The sequence below is a fragment of the Carcharhinus amblyrhynchos genome, chromosome 14, assembly GCF_965287045.1.
Source record: "Carcharhinus amblyrhynchos chromosome 14, sCarAmb.v2.hapA, whole genome shotgun sequence".
In the NCBI taxonomy this organism is placed as follows: domain Eukaryota; kingdom Metazoa; phylum Chordata; class Chondrichthyes; order Carcharhiniformes; family Carcharhinidae; genus Carcharhinus; species Carcharhinus amblyrhynchos.
This window is the reverse complement of record NC_137337.1, coordinates 21,712,610-21,730,770: the sequence shown is the minus strand read 5'-3', so window position 1 is coordinate 21,730,770 and position 18,161 is coordinate 21,712,610. Positions and strand designations below refer to the sequence as shown.

Genomic DNA, 18,161 nt, shown 5'->3' with positions numbered 1-18,161 from the left:
ACCTACAAATTGGTTCTCAAGCACATGTGCAATAATCTTTTGAAATGTCCTATAAAATCTGATTTTACCATCCTGTCGAATAATCATTCCCAGATTTCAGCAACCCTCTGTGCTGGAGGAGTAGGAGGGAATTCTCCTCATTTCCCTTCTAATTATTTGGCCAGTTGTTATAAATTTATGACCTCTGGTTACCACTTGCCAGAAGAAACAATTTCTTTTGACTTGCTCTAACAAAATCCCTCAGAATTTTGAAAACCTCTGTTAAGTCTCCATTAACTGTTACTGCTGTAATGAGAACAGTCGCAGCCCCTCCAATCTCTCCACATAAATGAAGTACCTTTTTATTTCTGGTATTATCCCAGAAAATCCCCTGTAAAATTTTTCTTAAGTCATGATAACCTTTGCAAAGCGTGGTGCCCAGAATTGTATAGAATACTATCCTATAATCATATAATCCCTACAGAGCAGTAGGAGGCCATCAAGTCTGTACCTACCACAATCCCACCCAGTCCCTGTCCCATAACCCTCATTTACCCTAATCTCCCTGACACCAGTGTCAATTTATCATGGCCAATTGACCTAACCCACACATCTTTGGAGTGCGGGAGGAAATCGGAGCACCCGGAGAAAACCCACGCAGACACGGGGGGAAAGAGCAAACCCCACACAAACAGTCACCCAAACTGGGAATGGAACCCGGGTCCCCTGTGCTGTAAGGCAGCAGTGTTAACTACTGTGCCACCATGCTGCCCCAAGTCTGTTATGTGGTACTTTATCAAAGGCCTTTGAAAATCCTTACATACAATTACTGTACTTTTACTTTTCTGTTACTACTTCAAAGAACTCAATCAGGTTTGTCAGACATGACTTATCTTGGACAAATCTAGGCTCAGCATCTTAGTATTATTATTTAAGAATTAATTTTGTCCTTGACAATGGGCTTTTGTAACTTTTTTTCCACCATTGATGTTAGATTACTTGGCCAGTTAGTTACCAGATTTATTCCCCTCCCCTTTGTTAAGCAGGAATGTGACATTTACTATCATCCAATCCCCTCTTATCATTCCCATAACCAAGGGTGGTTGAAAGGTTTTGGTCAGAGTTTCAACCCCAGATTCCAACCGCAATCTTTATTATTTGCTCATAGGATGCATACTGGTACAGCATTTATCGCCCATCCTTAATAACCCTTGAACCAAGTGGCTTGTGTGCTAGACCACTTCAGAGAAACTTTTTTTTTAAGGAGTCAACCACATTGCTGTGGATTTGGAGCCACATATAGGCCAGGCTAGGTAAGGATGGCAGATTTCCTTCCCTGAAGGACATTAGTGAACCAAGTGGGCTTTTACAACATAGCAATGATTTCATGGTCATCTTTAGACTTTTAATTCCAGATTTTTATTGACTCTCTTCCAGATAGATACCGTCAACCTTGATTTTTGTTTTTGACCCTGGCCAAAATTAAAGTTTGAAGTTTATTCATTAGTGTCACAAGTGGGCTTACATTAACACTACAATGAAGTTAGTGTGAAAATCCACAAGTTACCTGTTCGGGTACACTGAGGGAGAATTTAGCATGACCGATGCACCTAACCAGTACGTCTTTCGGACTGTGGGAGGAAACCACGCAGACACGGGGGAGAACATGCAGATACGGGGAGAATGTTCAGACTGCGCGCAGACAGTGACCCAAGCTGGGAATCGAACCCTGGTCCCTGGCGTTGTGAGGCAGCAGTACTAACTGCAGTGCCTGCACACAGTTAGTGGTGAATCTAGACTCGCACACAAACATGTAGCAATTGCAATCAAATACCTTACCTGGCCTGCTGAGTATTTTTGGTATTTTCCATTTTAATTTCAGATTTCCAGCATCTGCAGTCTTTTGCTCCTACTTCTTGCCTCAAGAGGTTAGAAGTGTACCGACTGAGAAAGTTCTCCTGCACACATTTTAGGAAGTCTTCACCCATATTGCCCTTTCTTCTCTTTCTCCCATGATTATGTTCAAATAATTAAAGTTCCCAACTGTTACTACTCCTTGCCTATTATGTTCTTCTGAAATTTGCCGACAGATTTTCTTCTCCATATCCTTCTCACCATTTGGACTTCTGCCGCAAACACCCAACATTATAACACTACTTTGCTGTTCCTTAACATTAACCAAAATAGATTCCACCTTTATCCATCATGATATAATTGTCCGCCATTATCAGTATTGTGGTGGTTAGCACTGCTGCCTCACAGCGCCCAGGACCCGGGTTCAATTCCGACCTCAAGTCTGTGTGGAGTTTGCACATTCTCCCCATGCCTGCATGGGTTTCCTCTGGGTGTTTTGGTTTCCTCCTGCACTCCAAAGATCCACGGGTTATGTTGATTGGTCATGCTAAATTGCCCCTTAGTGTCAGAGTAAATCCGTGGGTTACGGGGGGATAGGGGTTGGGTCAGATTGTCGTTGGTGCAGGTTCAATGGGCCAAATGGCCATCTTCTGCACTGTATGGATTCTATTCTACTAATATTGTCTCCTATAGAAATGCAATAATGTTCTTGATATGTAATGCCATCCCACCCGCCTGTCTTTTTGCTATCTGAGTCCCTTCTGAATGCAGTGCAGCCAGAACTATTTATTTCTTATTCCTCCTATAAGTCTGCTATAACCACTATATGGCAACAATTGAATGTCGCTGTTTAGTGTTATTTGTAAAATGCTTTGCACACACGCACATCAGGTTTGTTTTGTTTTCTCATGCTGACACTATAGTTAAGAAAGCCCACCAACACCCCTACTTTCTCAGAAGACTGAGGAAATTTGGCGTGTCCACTACGACTCTCACCAACTTTTACAGATGCACTATAGAAAACATTTCTTTCTGGTTATATCACAGCTTGGTATGGCTCCTGCTCTGTCCAAGACAGCAAGGAACTACAAGAGGTCATGAATGTAGCCCAATCCAAATCTGCCTCCCATCTATTGACTCTGTCTACACTCCCTGCTGCCTCGGCAAAACAGCCAACATAATTAAGGACCCCACACACCCCGGACGTTTTCTGTTTCACCTTCTTCTATCGAAAAAAAGATACAAAAGTCTGAGGTCACATACCAACTGTGTCAAGAACAGCGTCTTCCCTGCTGCTCAGAGTTATGAATAGAAATACCCTGCATTAAGTTGATCTTTTTCTACACCCTAGCTCTGACTGTAACACTACATCCTACACTCTCTTGTTTCCTTCTCTATGAATGGTATGCTTTGCCTGTATATCATGCAGCAAACAATACTTTTCACTGTATGCTAATATATTTGACAATAAATCAAATAAATCAAATCTCCCTCTAATACTGGTCTTTCTCCACGAGTGTTTGTTCTGTCATTGTTTGTAGCTCCGAGTTTAATATCCATTATGTCACTCCTCTCTTCAGATGCCTTCTCAAAACCGCCACCAGCCAAGTTAGATCAAACTTTTACCCTGGCATGAGATACAACAGAATTTTTCCTTTTAATGGCGTTGAGTATTTTTTGCATGTGGCATTTGAGGATTTAAATTGATAACTTCACAAAAATCCCAGAACATGAAATGCTTACAGTCTTTCCTTCTGTAATAATCTTCATTGTATGTCAGAACTGACCAACAAATAGCTTGTTTGAAGCTGTGAAATATAATTGTGTATTTTGTGTTTTTTTTAATCAGTGGCTACGAGGCAGAACTAAATACACGTTATTGCAGTCTCATTTAGCTCGTACTTAATGTTATGCCAACATCAAAATTGCTTGTTGGGTAACTTTATCATCCTTTGCATGATTTAGCTCCCGTTACACAACAGTTTTGTGAAGTAAAGAATCATGAGACAGAGCGTTAAGTCCCAGGTTTTAATATATTTCAAAATAGAGGTTGGATGTGGCACTCCATGGTTAATCAGCATATGTATGACGGTGAAAAGATATGAAATTGATTAAATTGGAAAGAGCTAACTGCCTTTACCTATGAAGCCATAACTCCAGATAGAGGCATGCTGTGGATAGGTGCATTTGTAGCATTCAGTTTTATGGGAAGTTAGCAATAGGGTTCTGCCATCTGCTAAGTTCTAAGCTCCAGCCTGTTTTATCCATCGTTTAGCATTGCCCATCATTACTGAAAGTAAGCAAACAGGCACAGCAGGCAGTAAAGAAGGCATATGGTATGTTAGCCTTCACAGTGAGAAGATTTGAGTATGGGGATAGGGATGTTTTGTTGCAATTGTGTAGGGCGTTGGTGAGGCCACACCTAGAGTATTGTGTGTAGTTTAAGTGTCCTTATCTGAGGAAGGATGTCCTTGCTATAGAGGGAGTGCAGCAAAGGTTTATCAGGCTGACTGCTAGGATGGCAGGTCTCTCATATGAGGAGAGATTAAGTTGGTTAGGATTATGTTCACTGGAGTTTGTAGGAGTGAGAGAGGATCTCATAAAATTTATAAAATTCTAACAGGGTTGGATGGGAAGATTCAGAAAGAAAGTTCTCAATGGTGGAGGAATCCAGAACTCAGGGTCATATTTTGAGGATAAGAGGTAAACCTTTTAGAACTGACGCGAGAAGAAATTTCTTCACCCAGAAGGTGATGAATGTGTAGAATTCACTCCCACAGAAAGTAGTTGAGGCCAAAATGTTGTCTGATTGCAAGAAGAAATTAGATATAGCTCTTGGGGCTAGCAGTATCAAGGAATATGGGGGTAAGGGGGAATCAGGATATTGAATTTGATGATAAGCCATGATCAAATTGAGTGACAGAGCATGCTCGAAGGGCCAAATAGTCCACTCCTGCTTCTTGTTTTTATGTTTCTGCTCCTTTCGATGGTGTTTCAGCTCTCAAGCTTGCACCCAACTGGTTCAATCAAAGGTGTGGGCAGTCGGGCAATAGTGCACTGAATGCAATTAGCTGAAGACTGATCACATGGCTCTCAGCATCCATTAATTAACATTAATGGACATTCATCTCCAGCACTAACAGCAGGCACAAGGTTCCTTCCCCTGTTCATGTCACTAATGTGAATGACTGCATTGTTTAACCAGCGCAAACGCATTCATATTTTTCCCCATGAGCAACTGGCAACAAAAGTGAGAGCTGTGCACTTTTACAGCTGGTAGGATTCCTCAGTACATCATAGATGTTGGCCTTAATGGGCACCTGTGTGGTGTTCCTTAGCCTCCATGAAGTGGAAGAGAAATATCATCCATGTGGAAGTCATTTATGACATGCAGAAGACAATGGTGCATGAGTAATTGGTCGCTTTCCAGGCTGCTGTCGTATTAAAGCAACCCATTATGCTCAGATTGTTCCACCTACCCCTGAGAAATGCCTGATGCGAAAGGGATTATAAACTCTGGACCATCCAGAGTGAAATCCCAATGTTAGTGAATGAGCTTATTGAACAGAGACGTGGGACCAGAACGGCTGATTTTAAAATATAAACCAAGCTGGGTGGGTGGCTGTGCCTGCGTGGTCACTGGGGAAACTTGTCCTACTTGGAAGTCCCAACCTCATTTGCATTCCACTGGCAAGTACCGGACACACCGAGTACGTGCACCCCTGCAACCTGCCATTTCTGAACGAGGGGAAAGCCAGTTGACTCCCACAATGAGTTAGTTGCCGGTTGGAGTCTGGGGTGGGGGAGAGGAACAGCAATAATGGCAGGGGTGGGACAATCCTGGAATTACCTCCCTAACAGCATTGTGGGTCGACCCACAGCACATGGACCGCAGCGATTCAGGAAGGCGGCTCTCCACCACCTTCTCAACGGGCAGCTAGAAATGGGCAATAAATGCTGGCCAGCCAGCGACGCCCATGTCCCACGAATGAATTAAAAAAACTTTCTATGCCCTCTGTGCAGTGCCAGGGTAATCTCTTTACCAAATGCCCTGGTCCCTCATTACGTCCCGATTATCTGATGGAGCCAGTGTAGTGCCCTGTGGCAACCATGACCGATTTCCCCTTTCCTTAGCTGCCCGCCTTCAGCTGGTCAGTTTCTGAAAGGCACAGTGACCTGTCCGCCCTTTTAAGAAATTGAACCTCTAACCATGAAAACCTCTTGACAAGCTTTTCAACTGACGTAATCGGCTTCAGTTGGGAGGAGAGGGGGATTCCTGTCTTGTCCTGTCTGCACCACCAGCCTCTCCTCGCCCTGGCAATTGTCACTGGTTCTAGGGTCGTCACTGTGCCCAGCAGCTGATTTTTACAGGACCATCCCAATCTCCTTATCCGCTTTCAGGTGGAGGGAATGGGGTTGAAGTGCTTTGAAAATTCAGCTCTTTGTGGATTTTGTATTTTCATTTGAAATTAATCAACATTAATTGAGCTGCACTTGCATTAATTTAAGAAAACCTTCATTTTGTTTCATCCATCAACTATGTCAGTGGATTACTTTCATTTTATGTTTAGAGATAGGTGGCACAGTGGTTAGCACTGCTGCCTCACAGCACCAGGGACCCAGGTTCAATTCTGACCTTGGGTCACTGTCTGTGTAGAGTTTGCGCATTCTCCACGCGTCTGCATGGATTTCCTCTGGGTGCTCCAGTTTCCTCCCACAGCCCAAAGATGTGCGGGTTAGGTTGATTGGCCATGCCAAATTAACCTTAGTGTTAGGGGATTACGAGAATAAGGCCTGGGAGGGATTGTGATCGGTGGAGACGTGATGGGCCAAATGACCTCGTTCTGCACTGTAGGGATTCTGTGATTCTATGAAACCATTTGTTACTAAATGCCCCATTAAATCATTGACTCTGGATAGGAAACATCCTTGATTTAATAATTCAATCATACGTTTTTGGAAGTAAAGAAGCATTTTATTCATTTGCATCTTCTTTTGGTCATTCCTATATTGCACACTGTTGTGTTTAGAAAATTGGAAGAATGTGAGTTCTTTGACTCGTAGATTGATTTTTACCATCAACACCCCTCTCGATGATAGTATCAAACTAGCTTTTAGTAAACTTTGGGAGCTCCCGTTACCCTCCCTCACACCAATTTAAAAGCTGTAAGTGTGATTTTATTTCTTCATCCGAGGATACAATTGTTGTTTTGTGCTGTGTGAGTTTGAGACAGCAGCTTTATAATTTAGCAAACCTTGTCAAATAGTTTAATTCAGCAGAGTTCCCATTGCACTTCTTCAGTGTATCAGCAAGATAGCCAGTTCTATCAATATTGAAGTATCACTCATTAAAGTGTAAATTGACATGGTGGTGTGCCTCGGGTAAATTGATTTTAGGTCTCTGGTTCCTAATAGACCATCTCAGGTAATAGACTTTTGGAAACACTATTTAAAGAAAAATGAAGATCAGCTGACTCATTAAATAGCAATGTAGAATTCTAGCTTTTTAAACTGCATAAATATCTGCTGATAGAGTAAATTGATGTGGTGAACATTAGACTTATGACTTGCGCACTGTTTTGTAATATACCATTTGAATGTTCTCGGAAATGAGAAAATAAAGGTAAATTATCCAAGTGCAATGGATATAATTCACATCATGGATACTTTTAATTCACGTAATAGGTTTCACAACTTGAGAACAGTCATTAAAAACTGTTTACCTGCTGACAATGGTGTCTAGCTGGTTAATAGACCAATTTAAGACCGAATTGTCCATTTAAACCAATTGCATGTCAACATTAGAAGTGATAAATCTAGCCACGTGGGCTGTTCCGGGAAAGTGATTTCTTAAGTGTTGTTTTGGTCTTTCAAAATTTTGCAAGGGTACAAATAAAGAAGAATAGATTCAGGTTTTAATGCGCTCTCCTCCTGTTAATTTATTACAGGAAGACTACAATCAACTGAGACCTTTCTCCTATCCCAACACTGATGTGTTTTTGATCTGCTTCTCTGTGGTAAATCCTGCATCTTACCACAATGTGAAGGAGGAGTGGGTAACTGAACTGAAAGCATGTATGCCGCATGTGCCTTACGTCCTGATTGGAACTCAGGTACGATCCCACATTAATGGGTGTTAGTCTCGTTGCAAGAGTTACCCAGTTTCTTTGCAAAGAAATATTGGCTTTCCGTTAAAACCCTGATTCTCTCTGATTGATATTTTCCTACAAGAGAGATAATCAGAAAATTGAGAACTGATATAACACAAATGTGATATGGTCACGTTTGTAGCATGATGTGGAGATGTTGGCGTTGGACTAGGGTAGGCACAATAAGAAGTCTCACAATACCGGGTTAAAGTCCAGCAGTTTTACGTGGTAGCACGAGCTTCCAGAGCACTACCCCTTCACCTGATGAAGGGGCAGCATTCCAAAAGCTCGTGCTACTAAATAAACCTATTGGACTTTAACCTGGTGTTGTGATATTTCTTACATTTATCACTGTACTTGAAGCCAAATTATTAAAATGCCTTTTCATAGGTCGCCACCTGTGCTTCTCGCTGGCACGGGACATTGAGTGATTCTGTGGAAATTTGCACTCATAAACATGTTGGGGAAAAAACAAAGTGTTATTATACTTAAAAGTGAATTTGAAAGTCTAACGTTATCCCATCAAATGTATTTTCAGATTGATCTAAGAGATGATCCTAAAACACTGGCCCGATTAATTCACATGAAGGAAAAACCCATTACATATGAACAAGGTGTGAAGTTGGCTAAAGAGGTAATTGTGTTTTGGAGATTTTTGCATCAAATCATTATGCTTTGGGATTCTGAACGCATTTGCAATTAGGCACCTCTTATGTGGGACCATATCTTTTTACTGCTGAGATAGCTCATACTAAAAAAGTAGGGAGGGAAGAGGGAATTACAGACTGGCTGGATGCAGGAATGTTATTTCCGCTGGCTGGGGTGTATAGAGCAATGAGTCACAGTCTTCGGATACAATGTAGGACTGAGAGAATCCTACAGTGCAGGAGGAGGCCATTCAGCCCATCGAGCCTGTATCAACCACAATCCTACCCTGGCCCTATCTCCATTTACCCTCGCTTGTCCCACTGATACTAAGGGGCAATCCACCTAACCTGCACATCTTTGGACTGTGGGAGGAAACTGGAGCACCCAGAGGAAATCCATGCTAACATGGGCAGAATGTGCAAACTCCACACAGACAGTGACCCAAGCCGGGAATCAAACCCAAGTCCCTGGCACTGTGAGGCAGCAGTGCTAACCCCCAAGATGATGAGGAACTTCTTCACTCAGAGGATGGTGAACCTGTAGAATTCACTACCATAGAAGACTGCGGTGGCCAAGTCACGATGTGTCTAAGAAGGAAATATGTAGATTTCTAGACTCTCAAAGGTTTATTTATTAGTCACAAATAAGGCTTACATTAACATTGCAGTGAAGTTGCTGTGAAATTCCCCGAGTCGCCACATTCTAATGCTTTTTCCGGTCAATGCATCTAACCAGCACATCTTGGCAAAAATGCCAATGGATATGGGGAGAGCTTAGGAATATGATGCTGAGATAGAAGATCAGCCATGATCATAGTGAATGGTGGAGCAGATTCAAAGGGCAGAATGGCCTACTCCTGCTCCTATTTTCTATGTTGCTGAAGTCAACAGTTAAAGTGAATGTATTTGTGATGAAAACTTGCGTTGTCTGAACTGTTCTCTAAAACATCACTTGATAGGAGGGGCCTGATGGCACAGTTGTTAGCACTGCTGCCTCACAGCACCAGGGTTCAATTCTGGCCTCGGGTCACTGTCTGTGTGGAGTTTGCATGTTCTCCCTGTGTCTGTGTGGATTTCCTCCGAGTGCTCCAGTTTCCTCCCACAGTCCAAAGCTGTGCAGGTTAGGTTGATTGGCTATGGTAAATTGCCCCTTAGTGTCGGGGGATTAGCAGGGAAAATACATGGGGTTACGGGGATTGGGTCTGACTGGGATTGTTGTAGGTACAAGCTTGATGGGCTGAATGGCCTCATTGTGCACTGTAGGGATTCTATGATTGATGCATTCTGGATAGCTGGGCGAGTTACTATTAAAATTCTGCTTTGTTTTCTTTAAAAGCCTTTAAAAGTGAAACTTCTGAAGTTTTCTTCTAAATTAAAACATTCATCCAAAGTGCATCTGTATAAAAGTATCTTAGTTCCCAGGAAGTTCAAAGGAAATGGTCTCTTAATACAACGTAGCAGATAAGTTGACAGTGAATGCAATGAGCCACAATGGAGCGCTGTAACCTGACCAGTTTGGGCATGCCTTTTTTCTCTCTGGTTCATGTAGTTTTGGAAACATTTAACTTGCTTGTTCACTATTTACATTTCAAATGATATCAGATCTGATAGTCCTCCCTTTGTGACTTTGATTTGTGCTGCAATATTCTAAATGTTTGGCTAAAAGCCAAGAACAATTTAAATCATAGTGCTGTCTGATTCATACAGCAATAAGTCTGTTGCATGCCTTTTTGAAAACTTATTCTTTCACGGGATGTGAGCGCCGTTGGCTAGGCCAATATTTATTGCCCATCCCCAATTGTCCTTGAGAAGGTGGTGGCAAACTGCCTCCTTGAAAATGCTACAGTCCTGCAATGCTGTAAGGAAGGGCATTCCAGAATTTTGATCCCCTGACAGTGAAGGAACGCTGATGTATTTCTAACTCAGGATGGTGCCTGGCTCGGAGAAGATCTTGCAATTGGTGGTTTTCCCATGCAGCCCTTGTCCTTCTAGGTGGGTAGAGGTCGCAGGTTTGAAATAACATTAATAAGAACTAGGAGCAGGAGTGGGCCATTTGGGTCTTTGACCTGCTGCGCCTTTCAATAAGCTCATGGCTGATCTTTTCGTGGACTCAGCTCCACTTACTCACCCACTCACCATAACCCTTAATTCCTTTACTGTTCAAAAATTTATCTATCCTTGTCTTAAAAACATTCAAAGAGGTAGCCTCAACTGCTTCACTGGGCAGGGAATTTCCACACATTCACAACCCTTTGTGTGAAGAAGTTCCTTCTCAACTCAGTCCGAAATCTGCTCCCCCTTATTTTGAGGCCATGCCCCCCAGTTCTAGTTTCACCCACCAGTGGAAATAACCCCCCTGCTTCTATCTTATCTATTCCCTTCATAACCTTATGTTTCTATAAGATCCCCCCCTCATTCTTCTGAATGAGAAGGTGCTTTCATCAGGTTTGTAACAAAGCAAAATCGATTTTTTTTGAAATTATCATTTGTTTCCTCGTTCTTTTCAGATCGGAGCGCAGTGCTATCTGGAATGTTCCGCCCTCACGCAGAAAGGCTTGAAAGCAGTGTTCGACGAGGCAATTTTGACAGTGTTCCATCCCAAAAAGAGGAAAAGAGGATGTGCAAAATGTCGTGTGTGTTGTGCAATTATATGATGCAGTGGACGAAGACAAAGGAAAGTTGATTACAAGAAAGAGAGTTCCAGTTGATTAATAGGGTTGAAGCTGATTGTAAAAAAAGAAACAGTAAGCTGAAAATATTTGGAGGAAGGAAGGCATTTCTTTCCTGGTTCCTTACTATGATGAAGAGATGGAGAACGGGTCCAAGAAGGAACCAGCTGCAGTAATGGACTAACTTAAAACTATCAAACCTCACAGAAGTCATATTAGTTTACTGCTAACTGCTGTTCACTTTTCAGATGGCCGGGTGTGCATCTTCTCTCAGGCCTGGCTGCAAAGCACTGAGCCATTTGTTTGAAAATGTCTGTTGTTCTGGCACGGATGTTACTGGGAAGTCCGAGGAGCAAAAGAGCCAAAGGTGCTAGCTGAAGCACTGCAGCGGAACCCTCTTACTTTTTTGGCTTAAGTTTTCTCGTGGCCTTAATGCAGCTAAATGATAAGCTCAGCTAACGCAATTTAAAGACCTCAGTGGTATTTGTTCATACAGTACTGCCTTCCTGAAGCTGGATGAGCATTAATACAACTTAACAGTAGGCACCTAAACACTTGTAGCCATGTCAAGGTGAATTGAGCAACTTATTGTACAAGCCATTATTTTGGAAGCACAGTGATAATGGCCACGTGTCAGGATTAGCAAGCTAGCATAATGAAATAACACCAGCACTACATTTAGAATTAAAAGCATAAGATTTGAAAATGGGATCACGATGTCCTATCTTTTCTAACTCCACAACAACTTAACTGAGCAACGTCATTCTCTCACTACACTGTCCGAGCAACCCAACTAACTTTTTTTTTGTTGCACATCTTTGCTTTGGTGATTTTTTTTTTGCTTTATGACCTGCCAGAGGTGGTGGGCTTTACTCCATTTTTTGGAATACCTTGCTGTGTTTTCAGATCAAAATAGCCTGTGAAGTGAAACCCAAGTTTGTTAAAGTGCGCAGTTTGGGCGGGAAAAAAAGAGCAAGTCTCCTTGGTGATTGGGTTGGGAGCATTTTGCATTGCAGTATTAATGCAGACCATGATTAGGTGATGGAATGTTGCCTGGATTCTTTTAACTCCAGTGTGGAGGTGCTGAGCCCAGGGCAGGTGTGTCCTCGCAGGCGGGAGAAAATGTTTTGAAAGGGTTTCCAACAGTTCGTTCTCCTGCAACTTCTGCAGTTCAGAATTAGCAGAAGTCCGAGATCAAGTCACTCAGCTGCAGCTAATGTGTAGCACAGTTAAGCCAGAAAATAGAAATGGGGAGGAAAACAAATTTATCTGAGCAATAAGTAAATTAATTATTTTCCAGCACTGACTCACGTTGGAGCAGTTAGGGTCAACTTATGCACTCCCTACACCTGACCTCTGTTGTTGCTGTCGTAAACAGACCTGTGGATGGCGAGAGGATAGTCTGACGATAAATCCCTCTTGATATACTCCTCCAATGGGTAAATGTTACTGGCATCAAATTGTGTTTTGTTTTGGCCCCAAAAATACAAATGAGATTTTATTTTTCTCAAAGCACATTGTTTAATAGATGGATGCAAACTGCCTTGAATTACAGTCTTCAGGCCAAATATAATTAAAGGAGTTTGCTTTAATTAAGACCCAGTGTAAAGGAACAGGAAGAAAATGACATTGATGTATCGATGAACATTGAGGTACATATCAGCGACTCTCAAAAAACCTGGTTGGAATATCTGCATTTTGTACCTCAGCTTTAATTCAAGTGCTGCTGTAATTCCAAAATAATTCCCTTCAATTGATTTGGCCCAGAATTTGTCGCGAGTTTGGCATCTTGCTCTGTGCCGGATCAGTTAGATTTCTTCCCTCACCCTTCACTCCCAAGGGAAGGTGTTGGAATTACAAGCTGATAATGGCACAGGAACATTTAGAATGCTGATGAATGAAGTGACCGACACTCTTGACTTCTCAAACAGTGAGATTCAAGTTCTGAGGAGCGACGGAGCGATAGGGTGGGATAGAACCAGAGAAAATAGAGAAAGATGAAAATGTGAAGCAAGATTGGATGGAGAGAGAGTGAGAAAGGACAGAAAGTAAAAGTAAAAATAAATAAATAAATTTTAATATCCACAGTGTTACTTGTCCATCAACTTTTGGTGAATTACAATTCACAGGGTATCTCTTCCTTGCCATAAGTTGCTAGATGATTTACACTCTTGATAATGGCAAGTGCTACTAAATCGGCCATTATTTTGGTAGCAAATTCTGGGCTGTTAATAAATGCCAGGTAAAAATATAGCTAGTCTGTATCTTTTACATTATGATTTAAGTTATGCGAATACTTAGTACTTCTAGATACTTACAAATTAGATAGATTTATCACTTGAAATCAGGATTGTGCTGACAACTGTATTACTCCCTGTGTATCGTGCATATGATGCAGTAGAGCTCCAATTTAACTTTAGTTGTGTTGAATAATTTTAGGCAGTTCCAAGAACTCTCAAGTTTTGTTTTTTCCTAAAACAGCAACACTGGCTCAGTCAGGAGATTGGAATCATCTTGATTTGATTTGCTAGATTAAGTCTTTCAAAATATTTTTACCAGCATTATCAATTCTGCTATTATGCCAACTGGACCTCGATCTGTATTCTTAAACATTTACATAATGTTTACCAGAAGTTTCCTGGATGCTTGGAAGCATATTGTTGGCATTTTCCAAAGCTAACTGAGTGTTTCATTCATTTCCCTGAATGCTAGCTGCGTGTTTTGTTTGTTAGAAAGATCTGCGCAGTTATTTTTAATAATATGTGCTAAAATTCTCTTCATTTGTTCGAATTATTTAATTACATTAGCTCATATCATCCTGACCAGATCTTTGCATCAGTGCTAACTGAATGATTAGTTACACTCCAGTCGGTCACCTCTGGCCCCTGTTAATTCTATTGCTCGTAAGAGCTGGCCAGGGAGAGTTAACATTTCATTTGCACTTCTATTCTTGCAAGTGGCCACTGTTAACTAGGTTGACAAAGGTCAAACCCTTTCAAGAACACTGTTCAGGAGCTAAGTTTTCTAAATTGTCACAGTAATGATGTGAATTTGGGAACACCATAGATTAAGTTATTAGCTAGCCAAGCAGCTAAAAATCTCCTGGAAATATTGCATGTGGAAAATTTTTATTATTTCCTTCGGTATTTATTTCATGCAATTAACATACGAATATAAGCTAAACAAAGTCAGGAATCCGATTTGGAAAGCGAGCGTACGAGCTGCAGACCTACAATTGTCTGAATTTTACTGGCACGCTGGCCCCGTAATCGGGATGGGCGAACCTTGAAGAACGGTGTTCTCCATTGGCCTCTGCAGGATCTTACGAATTTTGGGGCAGGCGAGGCAGTAAAATCCCGGCAATGTCTCCAACTCCGAGATACTGTCTGGCTCAAAAGATAATCGAGAGGAATATCTGAGTAAACTAAAGCTATCAGTTCACAAAAGATGAGGAAGGAGAATGGAATCAGAAAATAATTGAACAAGTAATGTGTTTTAACCTTTTTTTTCTCGACGAGATTGGCTAGAAAGGCCACGTGGAAACAAACGCTGGAAATAGTCTCAATGTGAAGACAATCTAAAAATAGATAGAGTTACACTTCCAAACGCAGATACACAAGAACTGTGAATTGATGAATTCTAAAATGAACAATGCACTAAGTTTGTACATTCAGAAAATGTTGTGCAGTAACTGTCCATCTTGGAACCCATAGTAAGCATATGGTTTTGTTGCGGGACTGTATTGTAGCATTACAGTGTTCTGCCAACCGCGCATTCAAGCAAACAGGAAACGTTTGGTTTCAATTAAATCCGATGTAGATATATCTTTGTGCAATGGGGGCTCTGATTTAACCAACCCTGTTATATTATATTTCGACAGATTTAACCACCCGAGTATTTGTTACTCTTGTTTTTTTATTTGTCTCAGGTCTGCAAATTTTGTTTTTTCAAGAGACAATCCACTAAGCTATTTTAACTATTGTATTCACATTCATACCGACAACCTGGACATTGCACCTTGGAGTAGGAATCCAACTTTTATTTCATGCATGGAAGGGCCATCGGCATTTGTAAGTGATGAGGTTTTTTTTCTGACAACCGAAATAAAAGTCGGGATTACACTCTTGAGCTTGCATTTTTTTTATTGTCCGAAGCGCAATGTATCATCCCTTTTCCCTCATCTGTTCCATTAAGTCCAACAGACGAGTCCAGTAATATCTGGTTGAATGAAGCAGTCCATACTTATTGCTTCGTGAAATTCACACAGGTAATCATTTAGAGCAGCAATGAATATATATCTTAAATTTGGCTTTAGCAAAGACACTTTATTTGATTTATTTAATGTGCATTGACAAAATATGAATGGTAATTATTTCCCTGGAGGTAATGGATGGTTAATTTTAAATGATTAGCTGATGTACTTAAATTAAGTTGGGGGGGATTTGCTATATTAAAAGTTAATTCCAAATTAAAAGAGGCAACTTTTTTACATGCTAATGGATACAAAACCTGTTTTACATTCTAATGGATACAAAAACAGGCAGCCTGTTTCAAGTTACCAAGGGCAAAGAATTAGTAGTAGATGAAGAGGCATAATTCTCAATTAAATTAAACCCTGATCTTGTGTACTTTGTCTTTACTTGCACGTATTGACATTGGCAATCCCGGCAGCACAGTGGCTAGTATTGCTGCTTCACAGCGCCAGGGACCCAGGTTCGAATCGTGACTTGTGTCACTGTGTGCAGAGTCTGCATGGGTTTCCCCTGGGTGTTCCAGTTTCCTCCCCCATTTCGAAAGACGTGCTGGTTGGGTGCTTTGACCATGCTAAATTCTCCCTCCGTGTGCCTGAACAAGTCCCGGATTGTGGCGACTAGGGGATTTTCACAGTAAATTCATTGCGGTGTTAATGTAAGCCTACTTGTGATGCTTATAAATAAATAAATACACTCAGCAGTTGCTAACAGGATGAGTTCCCTTGGGCTGTTGGTGCTATGTAAACACATCAGGAGATTTAGCAAGATGGATATTTAAACATGCCTGGAAGCACCATACCACAATATATTTTCTAATACACTCAACATTTTTGCAGTTGTAAGTATATATTTCTTTGACTCAAAAGGATAAATCTCATTCAAGGTCTTGGAATGAGTGCTGGACATTTGTCTTGGAAATAATTTTTTTTTTAAATGTTGCAACTTGAGTTTTATTTTTATGCAAGGAAACGTGCACTTGCCCCTGAAGAAAACTGGTCAACTAAACTTGTCAGCAATTGTGTATGATTGCTTTCACTTGAACACAATAAGGTAAATGGCCCATAAAAGTGGAAATGAAAGTTCAGTCTTTGCATGGTTTTAAGTGAAGGGCATTTTGGTAGTTTTAAACTGCAGTAGATACAGGTTTATAGCATGAAGTTAAAATAGAAGTGTCAAGTCTGGTATCTTTGAAAATTGATGGACTCATCAATTGGCAATCCCAAGTTCAGCTTCTTCCCTCTTCCTTTCACCTCTGGCAGAATGAACCCCTCCACCCCATCTCCTGCTGTCTGTGCTTTCACCATCGCCTGCTGTAGCCAGAGGAGTCATCTCATTCCCTCCACTAACTTCAACTTATCCAAAATGCTGCAAGCCTGCAATTTGCCCTCCACTTTAATTCCCATAATTCCAGCAAGATCACTCTCCCTAAGTGCCATTAGCTTGCTGCGTGCTGCTGGGTCAATTTCAAAATATCCATCCTTGTTTTCAAATGTGTATGTGTCCTGTTTTATCATGCTCTTCCTTATACCTATGAATGCATCCTTAGCTCTCCCGACACTGAATTTCTGATTATTTGCTGTCCACAGTGGACAACTCCATGGTCTGATGCTTCCTATTTTTAATTTGGTTACAAATTGTATTTTGATCTTAACATGGCAATCTGGAACTTGCCAGACAGATTAACAAGGACGTTCTGATTGATCAGCTTGTTGGAAGCAAACAGTGTCTGTCTACTTGTCATTTATTGATGAATGATTATAATATAAAGTAATTTGATATTACAACTATTTCTAATATATTATAATTTGATATAGCTTGATAATATGTCGATCCAATGTGCAGTATTTTTTGCTGTTGAGTGCTGATTATGCTGCTGCCTTTGGGAAACCTCAGTTCTGCATACTTTGTCTTGATGCCTTGCCCCCTTCTCGAAAAACCCTATCGCCCTTTTGGTAATAACACATTTGGTTGTCCAAAGAAGCAACTCCATTCCTTTCCCGTGCTTTCTGTGCACCAAACCCATTTCTCCTTTGTTGCCAAGTACCCCGAGATGTCTTCCTGCAAATGAGCCATGCTCTGTTAAGTCAACTTAATAAGAGCATCTTTGTGAAACGTGCATGCCATCATCCTCAATCCAAACAAAGCTCAATTGTATGCCTTCTATTAAAATGATAATTCTGTTGAACAATCTACAATAATCAGCTGCTTAACTGGAATGGAGTAGACAAACTGAGACAATAAAAAAAGTTTGAAGTTTATTTATTCGTGTCACAAGTACGCTTACATTAACACTGCAATGAAGTTACTGTGAAAATCTCCTGGTCGCCATGCTCCGATGCCTATTTGGGTACACTGAGGGAGAATTTAGCACGGCCAATGCAACTAACCAGCACATGTTTTGGACTGTGGGAGGAAACCGAAGCACCTTGAGGACGCAGACACATGGTGGCGAATGTGCAAACTCTGCACAGTCAGTGATCCAAACCGGGAATCGAACCCAGGTCCCTGGCGCTGAGAGAGAGCAGTGCTACCCAATGTGGCACCCACAAGATGAAGATAAAGATAAGGCAAACTGACCACTTCACCATGGGAGATTAGCGCAGGTGTGGA

General features: G+C 41.3%; 1 protein-coding gene across 1 annotated transcript in view; it reads left to right on the top strand.

Moving 5' to 3' along the window:
- rhoj (ras homolog family member J) overlaps positions 1-17,809 on the top strand; it is a 52,477-nt gene extending 34,668 nt beyond the window's left edge. Inside the window, exons 3-5 of the mRNA XM_080202394.1 lie at positions 7,782-7,946; positions 8,521-8,616; positions 11,137-17,809. Coding sequence (XP_080058520.1) covers positions 7,782-7,946; positions 8,521-8,616; positions 11,137-11,283 — 408 coding nt within the window. The 3' untranslated portion in view covers positions 11,284-17,809. The remainder of the gene's footprint in view (positions 1-7,781; positions 7,947-8,520; positions 8,617-11,136) is intronic.
- Positions 17,810-18,161: the final 352 nt, after the last annotated feature.